Source organism: Kwoniella newhampshirensis, assembly GCF_039105145.1.
Source record: "Kwoniella newhampshirensis strain CBS 13917 chromosome 10 map unlocalized Ctg14, whole genome shotgun sequence".
Lineage (NCBI taxonomy): Eukaryota > Fungi > Basidiomycota > Tremellomycetes > Tremellales > Cryptococcaceae > Kwoniella > Kwoniella newhampshirensis.
In genome coordinates this window covers 212,040-227,384 of record NW_027118344.1, presented here as the reverse complement: position 1 = coordinate 227,384, position 15,345 = coordinate 212,040, and the positions used below count along the sequence as shown (strand labels likewise).

At 50.3% G+C, this 15,345-nt stretch overlaps 1 protein-coding gene across 1 annotated transcript; it reads right to left on the bottom strand.

The window, feature by feature from the left end:
* Positions 1 to 71: 71 nt before the first annotated feature.
* IAR55_006788 (uncharacterized protein) lies at positions 72 to 15,104 on the bottom strand (the record flags this gene model as incomplete). The annotated part of the gene is made up of 21 exons (XM_066949867.1): positions 72 to 325; positions 390 to 855; positions 922 to 1,073; positions 1,137 to 2,090; positions 2,233 to 4,616; positions 4,671 to 5,377; positions 5,429 to 7,763; positions 7,817 to 9,760; positions 9,814 to 9,993; positions 10,055 to 10,275; positions 10,335 to 10,590; positions 10,645 to 11,366; positions 11,413 to 11,510; positions 11,560 to 12,126; positions 12,179 to 13,018; positions 13,067 to 13,312; positions 13,366 to 13,692; positions 13,758 to 14,091; positions 14,170 to 14,687; positions 14,767 to 14,910; positions 14,987 to 15,104. 21 exons carry the CDS (start codon positions 15,102 to 15,104, stop codon positions 72 to 74), a joined length of 13,767 nt encoding a protein of 4,588 aa, XP_066799559.1.
* Positions 15,105 to 15,345: the final 241 nt, after the last annotated feature.

Genomic DNA, 15,345 nt, shown 5'->3' with positions numbered 1-15,345 from the left:
GTCGCGTTCCTGCTACTCTACCTGACGTCTCGTCGCTGGGTTATTCTATCACACTCTCCTGTGCTCTCACCTCACGCAGCTGTCAAACAGATTCCTCCTTGCGCAACCGCCGCCTGACTCTCATTCTCGGTCTCCAAATCCACACTGAAAAGAACATCGCTCCTATCGCCATTCAGATAGACAGGGAGGTTGACCTTCTTCGTACTTGTGGTTTGCAATTCATCACTTCGATGCCATCGGATCTGAGAAGAACGAAGTGAAACTGATTGGCCGTCATTCACTTTCAGTTTGTCGGACGTCCAAGATGCTCCTTGCAAAGTCAAACCTGTCATGCAAACAGACGAGTTCACATTCAGCCATAAAACCCAGAGAAGAGTAAGTTGACTTACCTCGAATCGCGAACGAATCACTGCCAACTGTCTTCTCGATGTCCACGCTCAGAACCAACTGTTCTAACGACCAACCCTTCTCGTGCGCCACAGTCTGTCGAGTGGCTGTGATATAGGCTTCAGGCCGGAACAAGCCACCAAGCCAAATTCCTCCACGATTCGCCAGAGCATCTGCGCTCGATATCGTCTCGAGTTGAGCCAACCGATCTTTCAGATCGGTGATGTATTGAGATACGGCGATTCCTCTCGGTGTCTTGAACTTTCGCCAATGAGAAGGTATAGTCCCCTTATTCAAATCCGACATGAGAGCTCGGATTTCGTTGGTCTGCTTCAGGTCGCCATCACACACTTGGATGAGTTCCGAGAGATCCCGTCGGATCCGCTGCAGAAGTTGCGAGCCGGTCGACGCTTCTCGAGCGAAGAACCGAGATAGAGGAGAGTTGTCGTTATTCGGAGAGGAGAGAGTCTGCACGTACCACGTCAGCGTGGAAGGCCTCTCTGATACGCAATCGCCAGTCGACAGACTATTCACCTTGGGTAGACTGCTCAGCCATTCTTCGGCATAACCCTTCAAAGCAGTCATCCAAGCCGGTCGACCAGCAGTATCAGCCGACGCGACGCCCGTATCATCCTCTTCATCCTCTGTCGTTCTCATTTTCCTGAGCTTGACCATCAATGCGTCTCCTACAGAGGAGATCCAGGTCATTAAAACAGCACCTTACGTTGAGCATTGAAAGACACACTCACCCTCTGCTGCTGCGACTAGACCTTCTGCTGTCCCTGGTAAAGCCAACCAAGCGGGTGGCTCTCTTTCGGGTAAACCTTGCGCCCAGGCAATGAATTGCTCCATCTTCGTGCCTTCGGGTACTGTCAACTCTCCGCCTTCTACATTCCCTTCCACGAGTCTGAAGTCCGGGTCGTAAGCTCTTGCCGTAAATATCTTATCCACAAAGGCGTCAACCACTCTCTGATCATAATCCGAATCGACCCTTCCTCCATAAACAGCTTGTTTGATAAGCGTGCACAGCGCTGCCCAAGGGATCTGTGCCGGATCGACATTTGCTTTCCCCTTGGCCAAAGTTGTCAGCCAAGAGTCAATAGTGTTCAATGCGGCATCGAAATCCGAATCGTTGAACTCGTATCCCTTACTCCAGCCCAGTGGGAGGTAGCGAAGACGTTCCTGTACAACAGCATGGAACCAGGCAAGGAGGAAGAATAACCTGGATTTCTCTGCAGGACCTCGTGACAATCGAGCTTGTGGTATGCTACGCAGAGTATCGATGAGGTTTGCCCGGACACCGGGAGGAGGTTCGTTCATGATGATTCGAGATTGTCGAAGGATATTGACGGGAATGACAGGATTGGTCTCCATAGTCAAGAATAATCGGAAATTGAAGTTTGGAGTGAGACTATGCAGTCGTTTCTCAAGCTGCGCCAACCAACCAGGTGCGAGATGAACGTTCTTGAGCAGAACCCAAGAACCAACTCTTGCAGCATTGGCGATAGCTTGATCTGCCAGGGTAAATCCCTCTGCAGAACCCATCGCGACCGAAGTACAGGTCGTTCCAATTGCTCGACACAAATTATCAACTCGGTAGCTTGCATCGTAGCCGGGTACCGAGGCGAGGGCGATAGGATGCGTTGGACCGACTTCTTTGAGCACGACCGCCTGCATATTGTACTCTGCCTGACTTGCTAGGTCTGAGCCAAAAACCAGGTCGGCGAAGGCGGAAATCGCTTGAATGAGTCGATCGGGTCGGAAGAGCTTGGTCATAGTCATACGACGAGCAGCCACATGGAGCGCTGTTGCGGTCAGCTCAACCATCAATCAAGGATAACTCACAGTCTGCCTCCGGCCAAGGCCAGGGCATATCACGATCAGGCTGCGCAGTCTCCTCGAACTCGTTCCACGTAGACGCATTTGTTTCCAAATCCTGCTCCAAGACTTTGGTCATGTCCACTCCGACACTCGCATCCAAGGTTCTCTTCTGCTCCTTGGTCAATTGCAACTCCGCCTGAGCGCCTCCACGCGGCACCTCCATCACCGCGTCCAGCTCGTCTAGCACCGCTGCAGCCGTTTCGCCGCGAAGTCGAAGCTTGGCCAGACTAATCGCCAGCACCAGGTGGTCATTGTGCAGGAGCGAACGAGAAGCACGCTGGTAAGCTATAACGAAGAGGTCCTGAAGCAAGATAGTCTTTCTCGTTTGAAGGTCTGTGATACCCTTGAGGTTGGGGTTTTGAAGCAGAATATAGTCGAAAATCTCCAGGAAGTAGTCGAGCGAGAATTGGTAAAAGTGGTTGATGTTTGCCAATTGTTCCAAAGTGAAGTAGATCCCGCTACAAGCCTGGGCCAAGGGAAGGTATTCTCCAGTGACCGCTTCGACTTCCTTCATGACCACTTCGGTATCCTCAACCTTCCTCGTGACTTCTGCTGCTTCCTTCTTCAGCACTTCGAGCGTTTCGATTACCTTGTCGTCATCGAGAATACTACCGGACGACTCGTTGAGCGCTTGGAGGAGAGATCGTTCGAGATGTCGTAAGCGGAGTCGGAACTCTCCTTGCAACTTCATCAAATCCGTTCTTTTTTGGTCGATCTCAGGCCTTTCCACCTTGAGCACCTTATCGAGAGCTTGAGTCTGCAAACTACTTCGAGTCATGGTGAAGTTGACAAAAGTTACTCGACTGCAGATATCAGGTGAGAATTCGACTGAAGGATCTCGAGTAGATAGGAACATCGTGAAAGCAGGCGAGAAGTCGATGTCTTGATTGCCTATTCGGATCAGCACTCGCCCACCAGTCCTTCTCAGCTCGCGATTAAGGACTGAGTTCAGAATAGGATCGAGATTCTCCACATCCTGAATGAGTAGCGGATTGCCAAAACGTAAAGCACTTTCGAGATTTTTGAGGAATGCTTCATCCAAGAAGCTCGTGACGGTAATTTTCTTGTCTTTGTATTCTTTCTGCAGGAAGGCAGTCGCTTGCCCAGTCGGATCGACAATTAGCGGGTATCGATTGTATCGCTTGAGCATGACCGCGTTTTCCACACAGAGATTGTCTGCAGGGAGTGAGTTGGCTTGCCAGCTCAATCGTTGATCGGCGGTCGAAAGGAACTCGGCCGACGCAAGATCGGTCTTGAAGCTGATCCCTGATTCAGAAAGATGCTCGGTCCATTCTCGCCTCATGAGTTCTCGATAATGTTGATCGAAGAAACCGCTGTACGCAAGGAAAGCTGCCGAAATCAAGACGTCGCCAACTATCGTCCCCATCTCAGTCTCGAATGTTTTGCTTGCGGCATCCCATCTTTCTTGTTCTGATGACAAACTCTCGAGTAATGTCATGCTTCTATCGACCTTACTTTGAACCCTATCCATCTCGCTCTTGATGACTTGAGTCTGGCTAATGAGCAGGGCGTATTCCTCTTTGTATCGAGCGATACTCGCTTCGAGTTCAGCGACAGTGTCTGTGACCACTTGCGCTTGTTTCTTGGTATTATCTGCTTGTTGTTCGAGAGATGCGACTTCCTGTCGAAGAGGTGCAACCTTGTCGAGGATCTCGGAGAACCTGACTTGAGCGATCACCCATTGTACAAGAGGACCGCAAGCTCTACTGGCTCGGTTGACCGTCTCGAAATTGAAAGCTGGTTTACCGATATAGTCTCGCATCATCCGGTCTCGGACTGCCCTCGACATCTTCTTCGTATCGAAATTCTGTATACTCGAAATGAAATCGTCTCGACGAATGATACCCTGAACAGATCTCCAATTGTCAATCTGATGACCGAGGACCGTACAGGCTGACTCCATAGCAAGTTTGACCGCTTCTGGTGGATTTGCCATTGATCGGACTTCCGAGAGATGTTGTTTTTTGATGTTGCCAACAGCTGCTAGAGCTTCCAAGACTGCGGGCTCTGCTTGTGCGAGGTCTTCTTTGACGATCTCTTGTCGCTGTTGGATATACTCGTCTTGCTGTTCCAACGCGGCCTGTATCTCGATGGATGCAGCTTTCTTCGCTTCCGCTTCTTGTTGGTCAGTCACCATTTGTCGAAGTTTGTGGTTCGCCTCGGAATTCTTCGCTTCGAGCTGCAAGCTCTTGGCTGCAAGACTGTGTCTCAGTTCCTCAACTTGACTGACTGTGTCGCGTAGTTTATCGAGACCAACATTGAGGTGGCGCTGTTGATCTTCGAGCTCTTCCTTCTTCTCATTGAGCAGGCGCACATAGTGGTTGATGCTGTATCGTACATCAACACAGAGGTCACGCGCAATCTGAGAGAATATAACTCACAAGTCAAGGAAGTGCCTCGGCGTTATGTGGTTGTACTTCCCCTGTCTCTTCGCGAGTTTTGACGTGAGACTCTGCATCGATTGATGCACGTAGACCATAGCATTGACGACTGCCTGTCGATGAGTGGGCGGTACTGCCAGATCTCTGTACGCGATAGGGAAGGGTGCAGCAGGAGCGTAATTTGCCATGTCCAAGTCGAGACTTTGCGTGAATTCCAGGCCAACCTGATAAAGAGCATGATCGGACCAATTTCCAAACCAATCGAGAACGCATCTGTTGAACAATGCTGGAGATGTAGCTGCTCGGGTAGCGAGACCGTTGGAAGGTGGGTTCATCGTGAAGACTACATGCAAGTTTCGAGCAACTTGCTGAGTGAACCACCTGTACAGCTCTTCGTGAGAGTCCAGCATGAGTCCATCACGTTGAGACCCTTCTTTACAAGCCGTCATCAAAGATGCGTAATCATCGCCTTCGAACAGTCCCGGAACTTCAGCGTTAGCGAGTAAGGTGTTCATCCGTTCGAGGAAACCGGAGTCGAGGACATTGGATTCGTCCATGATGAAACAGATCTTTTCACCTTTGCACCCGGCTCGTCGCAGCACCGTTCGGAGATCCTCGTCAAAGTCGGCGCCAGTGTACTTGTTCGATACCTTGATCTGGTAAATGCTGAGTCCGTTCATCCAGGCAACGAATCGAGATAGCGTGGTCTATGCAATAGTCTGTAAGCATTATGTCGATAAACGTCCACAGTTGCTTACCTTTCCACCTCCGCTGACACCGATCAGAAGCAAATGCCCCTGGATTTGACGGAAAACTCTATCGATCCTGAGCACATGGTCAAGGACATCATTGAATAATACGAGCTGTACGTCCAGCTCTTCCTCGTGAAAGACACGTAATCTCGCCTTCGTATAGTCTCGAAGTTGATCTCGATTGACGGGGATGTAATGTCTCGAAGTCCAATTCGAGTACAAAATAGGTCGAGCAAGCGCGTCGTTCAAATTGACATTGGGGAACACTTCGGCCGCTGTCGAGTCGATCTTCTCGTCCGTCCAAGCTTTTTCGTCATCGGAGACTAAACGATCTTGGAACAATCTAAGTGCCTCATGGGCCCAAATTCGGACCAGACCCTCGACCGAGAGAGTCTCCAGTGGCTTGATCGCTTCGTAGATACCCCTACTCCATCTTGTAAGTTCACGCGGAGAATAAATGTAGTGGGCTTGGATGTCAGCCGTGAAACGCTTCTGCGATGCGAGATAGAAGGCGACCATAGCTTCCGTGAGGGCATCTGAATGTCCCCGTAGAGTTGGAACGACCTTGAGTAAGGCTCGATTGAAAGTCCCGTAAATCTGTTTGAGCGAAATCTCCCCCGGGTAATCGACCATGACCACAGGAGCGTGACGCATGAATCGATGGCTGAGCGGGACTCGACCAGGATCAGTAGGAGGATTGCATGCTCCGACGAATTGGATCCTTTCCATCTTGACCCAAGAAAGATCTGAAGTCCTCCAGAAACCGTTGCCCTCCATAAGCTGTCGGAGGAATGAGATGACTCGTTGCGTTCCATACTCGTCAGTCGCGGGTAGATTGATCTCGTCACAAAAGACAACAAGCCATCGTCCAATCTGGGCAGGAGCGAGAATCACACCGCTAGGAGTCTTCCGATACTCGCAGTATTGCTCGAAAGTCTTGAGGATAAGCTCGGGGGTAGTCGCACTGGAGAAGTTGAGACCAACTAACTCGAGATCGGGAAGTTTTCGTAAAGCACTGAAGAGAGTCATAGTCTTACCAGAACCAGGAGGACCACAGAGGATCAAGGGCTTATGTTCTGCCAACCAGCTGTACAGGACCTCCTCGTGACGAATCGTGTCGATAGTAGGGATGACGACATCAGCTGAGGTGATAGCGTGCGTTTCGACCTCAACTGTCGGGACTCGAGACTGCCAAGCCACCCAAGCGGTTGAAGCTACATCTACATCGTAATCGATCAAAGAGCCACCAGGACCCATGGGAGGAGTTTCAATTCCCGACCCCACTCGAAGATGATCTCCCATCTCAGCGCGGATGTCAAGTTTCGCGTCACCAACGAAAGACCAGACGATATTGAGCAGCAATCGTCGTGAAACATATGCTTCCACTTTCTCCATGGGCAGCGGGAAGTCTGAGTGGCGAGCGTTGTATTCCAAGACGTTTCGAATCGTTGCTTTGAGAAGCGAGAAGAGTGTATTGAAGGCTCGAATAAGTGTGAAGTCCATAATATGCTCGCGTTTGGCGGCGAAGTCGAGCGCAGCGTTGACAAGACCGTTAGGTCCAAAATGAGGTTCAAGTATCATGACAATCTGTCTTTGGATATCCAGCTGTGTTGTCGTGCCACCATTGGGATTGACAGCGGTCGCGAAATCAAGCGTTTCATCATCATCGGCTCCGATGGGAATCACAGCCAACATATCGAGATTGTGACGACAAATCATGGCCGTATCGATTACGTCTTCGCTAAACCAGATCATGCCGCATCGACTGACTGTTGCGAGTGTAGCATATCGCAGATGTTCAACCTCAAACATGACTCTAACATTTGGTGGAAGGTTCAGCCGTTCTCCATTGGGAAGGGTCAACAGTTTGTTATCGTCAAGAACACTGTTGAGGTTTTCCACCCATTCAGGATCGACATCACCATCGAAGATGATCCAGTGTCTTTTTGTCGTTTCTCCTCTGACATTATCCACGATCTTGCGCAAAATATGCGTGAAGAGCCCATCGTTCCACTCCCTGGTCGTCGGATCGAGCGTACCGTACAGCGCTTCTTTGTCGATCGCTTTGGGATCAATGACGTAAGATGTACCCTCGACCCCATCAAGCCTTTCGAGTGCTGTCAACAGGACTTGCCAAGCCTGAGTCTTACCAGATCCAGAAGGTCCCACCATCATGAGGCCATGAGAGATATTTTGAATCTGGTATAGTTGGACGACCTTTTCGACCCATGCCGGTCCAGCGACGAGATGTCTTTCTTTACAGACTTCGCTGATTTTCTCCTTAAGACCATCGAGATCCACGGGCGCATACTGCACGCCCGGGAATACATCCTCGAGTAGGCTGATAGGATAGTCGTAAGCAGCTAGACCCCACCGTTGCGATTGAGCACTCACGACTTCAACAGCGGTACATCCTCTGCCACCAACTTCGGTACGATAGTCTCGGTCACGCTTTGGATCATTATTTGTTGTTCCTGAGTCTGGTCCCTTCGTTCCGCATCACCTCCCTTCAAGTGCCTGTCTCTCTTCAAAATACCTGCACTAGCCAAGACAGCTTTCAGGGCACGCAGTCCGAAATCATAATGAGGCTGAGCCGAAAGCTGTTCTGCGCAAAGGTTGAAGAAAGGTACGATCTTCGAAGCCAGAGTTTCGGCAGTTCTGAAACCCTTCGAGAACAGCAAGACTTGAGCAATGAGTTCTTGGTCAGGGCGAGTCATTGACATGCTCCTGAAGAGTTTCTTGAGGTTGTCCGGCAAGTTAGATCGTCCCGCATAGCCGGGGTTCATCGTGATGAAGATTCCGGTCCTGGTATTGATCTTCAGTCTCTTGCCTACTAGCTCGACTTCTGCATCGGGGTTGTGGGCAGCTTGCGCCAAACCTTGCTGAATGCTTTGGACTTGCTGTGACACAGCCGAGAGAATTCGCTCTTCCAGTCGATTGAACTCGTCGAAACATCCCCACGCACCCACTTGACACAGACCGACAAAAATTCGTCCCATAGCTTGGAAATCGAATGTCTCGTCGCAACAAAAGACTAAGACGAAGCGACCGAGTTGTACACCAAGCGACTTGACAGACTCCGTCTTTCCAGTACCAGCAGGTCCGAACGGTGATCCCCCGAGCTGGTTGTCGAGAGCTTGTGTGAGGGTGAGATAACATCGATCGGTGAGAGGGGTCTGTACCAATCGATCTGGAATACCAAGGTACTCGTATCCGTAGGGAAAGACAGCATCAGCCATGCGGATCTCCAGTCGCAGTAACGGGTTTTCGACATTGTCGATCAGATAGAAACGCATGTGGTATAACCAGTCGAAGCTAGTGGCATTACGGGTACCGGAGGTGATGAGCGATCGGATGACATCTCTTTGATGAACAAGCTCTGTGATGAGATGTTCGCATTTGCGTCTCTGTAGAACAGCAATATCTTGCAAGACGGTGTCCGCGAGAAGGTCGAGGGTCTTTGACACAAGTGTGAGGACACCGGTCAAGCCTGCAGCAGAGATGGAAGATTCTGTTAAGTCAGTCCAGACGACTTGAACAGCCAAGACTACCAGTTGAGCCGGATATGAATCGATCCAAGCGAGCAGATCGGTAAGAGGCACATCCGAATCGATTCGGAAGATTGACCGGATTTCGGAGACGGCTTGAGCTACGAGATGCGCAAGAGAGAGTCGCATCTCGAGTTCCACCTTGGCCAACCAATCGTTGATCTTGGGGAAATTTTTGAGAACAATGGGGGCACGGAAAGACACTTCCTCCCCCTCTCTCGATGCGAAACCTAGTAGTTGAGTCTCGTCCTCGTCCAGTTGCAAAGTTGAAATACCTGCAAACATCTTCTTGAGGTGTTTCATAACCCTTCGGATGTCCTTGCTGTTGCCGATGATCTCAAGAAGGTCCTCGTCTCCAACAAAGTAAAACCTAGGGAAAGAGGATCGTTCCTTCTCCAGGTACTCTCCCAGAGCCTTCTGAATCTTGGTAAGAAGGTCCGCCAATCGCTCGAGATTCTTCTGAATACCAGGGATATTGAGCACGTCCAGAACGAAAGGCGACTTGTTGACCTTCTTCATGACAGTTAAGAATTCGGAGTTGATATTTTGGAATCGAGCGCTTTCCACTGGTAAAAGATGCTTGATATCGGCGCTACCAGAAAAGATCCCTTCAAGATATACCCATTGCCGTTGAACGTCGATCCAGACGTCGAAAAGGACATGGATTCGGTTCAGCTTCTCTTCCCAAGACGCGGCCTCTTCCTCGAACACTCGGTAGTAAGGGGACATGCGCATAGCAGAGAGGGAGTTGAGATGCTCTCCACACTTATTGAATAGATCATCCCAGCCGCTGCACCCGCAAGTGAGTTCACAGACCTGCACTACGCGACAGTGAAAGCTCACCGGATCAGTCTGCACCTGTTCTGATAATTGATCAGGTCAAGAGAGTATGACGTCCAAGTCTCCTTGACCTGCTTGACGAACTCTTCCAAAGCCATCTCGCCTTGAGCTTGAATGACAACTTCCTTGATCAGACTTTCATTCCTCTTCAGATCGAGATCATAGACCTGACCCAATGTCATGCTACAGTGCTTTCATGAGTACGTATCCGCATAATTCGCGCCTATATGGACGAGACACTCACCTTGAAGCTTGACTGGAAGGCAATCGCAATGCCTTGTACAACTTGGACCAATGCCTGTCCCTCAATGCTTCCGACTTGAGCTCTCCGATAAGGATGTTTGCCTTGAGCAACATTCGAATCGTATCTTGTACATATTCAAAGGCGGCATACTGGCGCATCCGACTTGGCATGTCTCTGGTCGACGACAGAATGCTATCCAGTTCTTGACGGAGTTTCCGGGGCTATCATTCCGTCCCGTTGATTTCAGTGTCACACGTGCAAGATGTTCATTCGTACTTACCTGAACAGCGGACCACAAAGTTTCACGCAGCTGTGCCAACCTTCCCCAGATTCCTGACAAAGCGGTCCAGACAACCTTGAGATCTCTAAGTTCCTCATTGACAGGTTGAAGGCGATCGTCCTTCGTATGCTCAAGATCAAGAGCCTCCTTGGCTCGACGAAGGAGGCTGTACTCCTCCAGGAGACGCGATAGACGACCGTCAAACACATTGAGTGTATTGATTGCGGTTTCGGCCTTGATGCTTCCTTGCAAGGGTCTACAGCAGGATGCGATCAGCATGAGCAAGAACAATCACAAGTCTTCCACTCACTTGCTCGCCTCCCATTCGGTAACGAAGTCTTGTATCCGTAAGTCAATGACCTTATCTTCCGCCACAATCTTCAATTGAAGACCGGCGACTTGCTCCTTGATGGTATCATCCTTCCTCTTCAATAATTCACTGAAGGCCCCCCACTCTCCCTGAACCTGATCCACATATAGCCAATCCGATGAGAAACTATATCGCTGTCTCTCCAGGGTCTTCTGACCCGCTGCAAATGCTTCGATCTCGGGCCCCCACTTCTGGACTTTCCTCTTTAGATCCTGCACAAAAGTGATGAAATTCACTGCTTGGGCGGTCGAACTACCTTCGATGGCGAGGGTTTCAAGATCTGTTCTCGCTTTAAGGATCGCCGAATAAGTGTCCTTCATGCAAGTACCGAGCTTGGCTCCGTATCGCGTCAGGAGTTCTCGTTGCCATGAATCGTACTTTGCGTTGACCTTGCTTTGGGCATTGGCGTAGTCGATTATGCAGACACCAAACTCTTTCTTCGTATCGGCTGTGTCAAACGTCGTTCTAGCTTGTCTGATGTCCAGCAATAGCTGACCCCAGTCGGCAAGCGAGTCACCGAGCCGTGAGTAAACATATTCCGCTTCGAGATCCCATAATGACTGAAATTGAAGCCATTTGTCCACGTATGCACTGACGGATTGCACCTTGTTCTCAATGAGATTGAGAGGTTTGTCGAGGGTCCCATCCGCAAATGTAGTAAGCTAGATCTATTAGCAACCCTCGATGTTTCAGCGTTCGTTTGCTCACCAGTCCAATATAGGTCGTGTCCTCCACGCTCGCCTCATCAACTTGTAAGCTGATCTCATATCGTGAAGATCGGATTCGGTGAAGGTTGCAGACGACGCCTTGGTAAATGTCAGCACGACCTCAGATGACGATCCGAATCGCTCTCACACAAAACATCTTCGAACTTCCCAAGCCATTCGTGCCTCGCTAATTCGATTGGTGGATCAAGGTATATGACCTGGTTTCGAATCCTGATCTCATGAACAAGCGGCTCGATGTGTATACCAGACTTGTGTGAACTGCTACTGGCAATTGGCCCGTCACCGTTTGGTAATGTTCCTTCCTCCTTGTTGAACTCCTCACACCATTCCTCGATCGCGCACACAAGTCTCTCGTTGAAGACCTTGTCGATCCGCTCGTTCAGAGTGGAAACCCAAGCGTCGAGATTGCTGTAATTTTCTAGATTGAGATGATCGACTGTTTTCTGAATTTGAGACAGCAACCCAGAAAACAAATTCGCGCTGAATTCGCAAGTACTCAACTCATCAACGATGCGTGTGATCTCAGTGGAGATCTCGATGAGCGCATTGGCCTTTTCTTGAAAGACAGACACGACGCTTGCGAACTCTCTGACGAAAACGACATGTCGGTGATCTCGACCGTCGGCGGTGGCGCCGGGCATGTACCGTTGACCATCGTAGGCGTTGACGAGGTGATCCCATTCCATTTTCATGCCTGTACTACACTTCAGCTGTGCTACTCGGCGCATCAAGATTCGATAGCTTACCTTTTTCGATCATCTGCTGGGCATGGGAACGGTAGCTAGCGAGAAGTACAGCAATGTCCGGGTTGTACTCTATCAAGTCCAAGGTCTGTGTGTAGGTCCTTACTGATTCCATAAGGCTGACCGCGTGAGGATACACCCTCTTCGCATCCTTGGCCTTGTGGCTGATGGTCAGGGGGACCGGGAAACCAAGCCAAATAAGACCTCGGACCTCCTTGTAGAGAGCGATCACCTGGGGGTCAAATTGAACAACCAGCTGGAGATGGCCTTGCGCGTTGTTCGCAGTCGCTCGAGCCCGGATGATGTCGAAGAGCCGACCAGTGATCGCAAGACTTCCGCGCTTGGTTATGTCGCTGATCCACGCGTCGTACAATGGTCGTGTGTCAAGCTTGGCACGGAAAGATGTGCTTTCCAGTTGAAGTTTGTGACCTTCGGCATAGCTCTCCCAACCTGTTCCCAGAACGTCTTCCACTCGCTTCATGTACGTGATAAGTTGGCGCTCGATTTGCCTAGCCCAGATGATTGCACTGGACACAGAAGGGATATCGCGCATCTGAGACATGTGGTATGCCTCCGAATGGCGATAGTTGGCTGTGAATTTCTGGCGAAGTTGTCGGATGTCTTCCTTGACCGACTCGATCAAACGGGTCTGATACTCCTGGATAGCTCCTCGGATCTTTGGTCGAACGAATAAGGTATTGAATTTGGAAAAGACCCGAAACATTTCCTGTGCGTTACGAGCCGTGGCCAGCTTGTCTCGCAATCTTGAGATGATCTGATTCTCAATCCTAGCCACACGATCGTTGTAGGCGGTCTCAGCTGTGTACCAGATCTCGGATCCCTCTGGCATGGATTATTAGCTTTGCCCTGTCCGGAAAGGGTTCCGCTTACCAGGCGAAACGTCGAGCACATCGACATTCTTGACACTCTCGTAGCTCAATCGTACCTCCTCGCCCATATCTATATCGAACGGTGCGTCCGTCCCCAGACCGCTGAAGGTTCTCGCCGAGCTTGTCATGACGCGCAGCTGATCGTGCGAACGTCGAAAGGCTCGGAGGTAAGTGATCCTCTCCTGCAATTTCGCCTGAGCGGGGTTGATCTTGATGGAGATGAACTTTTCGGATCGTTTTCGAGACACTGCGGAGACAATAAGCTTCTACCAATAGCTGTCATGCAGGTATATGACACACCTTCACGCGCGACATTTGTAAAGTCCTTCATGTTCTCGTCCCATGTGCTGAAGACATCTGCAGTCATAGCCATAACCTCCTCGAATTTCTCATAGTCCATATACATAAGCCGCTGACTGCTGAGTACTCTGAGAAGCTGGTCATTGAAGTCAGATGATATGGCTTCGACCAGAGGCAAAATACGGCGGATGGGGTATGGCGAAAGCTTGAGCTTTTTGTTGATATGGGCGAAAATCAGATATATCGCATCTTGGACCTTGGCAAGGTCGGTAGCTGCCAACAGCTCATCGAGTGGGAAGTCCTTCATCAACACGTTGTTTTTGTGCACTAAGATATTATATTAGCTGTTGTTTCACGTCGGCTTCGCTCAGTGGTCCTGGCTAGCAACCCACCAATGTCCGTTGCCTCTTTCAATCCCGTATCAGCAATGAAACTGACTGTGGCGTGGAACCTCTTGGCATGCTTCAAGACGTCCAGGGCAAGTGTCACTTCCTCTCCTCTTAACTGAGCTTCTATACCTTCCAGGGCATGTTCCATACTGAGCCAGAAGTTGATCTCCTGCGAAGCTGTCCCCGAACCAACGTCTCGTGAGAGCTTGGTGACAGCTTGGATCTCTTTTATCCAAGAGTTCACGTCGGCTTGGAGCTTGTTAAGGAAGGCTGGATCTGCAAGGAGGGACGAAGGCTCGACGGCGTCGACAGAAACACGGTTTCCAGTCGCGTGGCACTGCAAATCACGACGAACGACCGTTTGTCAATCAGCGACAAGCGCGATAGATACATGTGAGGGATCCGGGCGACTAACCTGACCAACGGCCTTCCGAATAGCAGGATGAACAGATAAATGGGCCTCTGGAATTTCCACATTCTGTTTCAAGTGCAACAACGACAGTTCCAGCTCCGCGAATTTCTTCTTGGTGATCGGTATACCCATCTGAGCTTCTCCACCTTTCTTACTATTTCCACCCGTGATATTCTCATTGTAATTGTTCAACGTCTGTTTTGAGCTGACATAGGAGTCGAACCATGGCGCGACACCCCAATGGACCAGACTGTGAAGACCGTCGTATGGGGTCGCTTGAGAAGTGGGGGTGGTCACGACGGTAGATGTCCCGGATGGAGCTGTGTCGTCTTGAACTAGGAGAGGGGCGGTGAGAGAGGAGGAGGAGGAAAGTTGGACAAAGTGAAGTTGGGTGCCGAGCGGGTTCAGAGAGTCGAGCGTTGGGGAGGTCTTGATGAGGGCGAGAGTGGAAAGGACATTGGCGGAATGTGGAGGTGTTGGAGGGAGATGCAGTCGGTAGGTGATCCGTGCGATTGGGTTGTCTGAGCGTTCGATAGGTAGAGAGACTCAGTCAAGTTGCAACACATTCAGGCAAAAGGGCTTTCGAAACGGGCGACATACCATCCTCATCTACGTCCAGGTACCTTCCCTTCGTAATGTACACCACCTGGCAACCCGCATCTGCGGCGAATCGCTGACACTTGTCGTCGAAAGTCGGATCTTCGAATAAACTATCTTCTAGCTCCTGACGGGTTGCCGACATCACTTCGGTGCGGAAGCAGGAGCTCGTCAGCGATCGTAGACGGTAGCATGAGAGTGAAATTGTGGATTTAAAGCTCACCTGGCAGTAGTAATGACTCAAGGTATGTCCTAAATACAGCTACATCGAACTCGAGTCCACCCTCCGTGGTGGAAGGAGGCAAGGCCAAGGCCCCATCCTCAATCTGGGACGAGGCCATCTTTTCCTTCTCCTCAGTATTTATCTATTAAGCCACGCGCGACGTCGGAATCTTGGAGACCGTCCCTATCATATGCAGTCCAAGAAATGGAGAATCGTGAATGTGGGTATCGTTTATTGATGAAGCGAGATGATGGTTTGAAAGGTATGAGCGAAAATGGTTGATTTTGCTCCTGACTGGCGCGACGCGTTTTCGTCAATGCACAGAAGTGGAGGTATTATCACCCCATTTTTGGATCTCC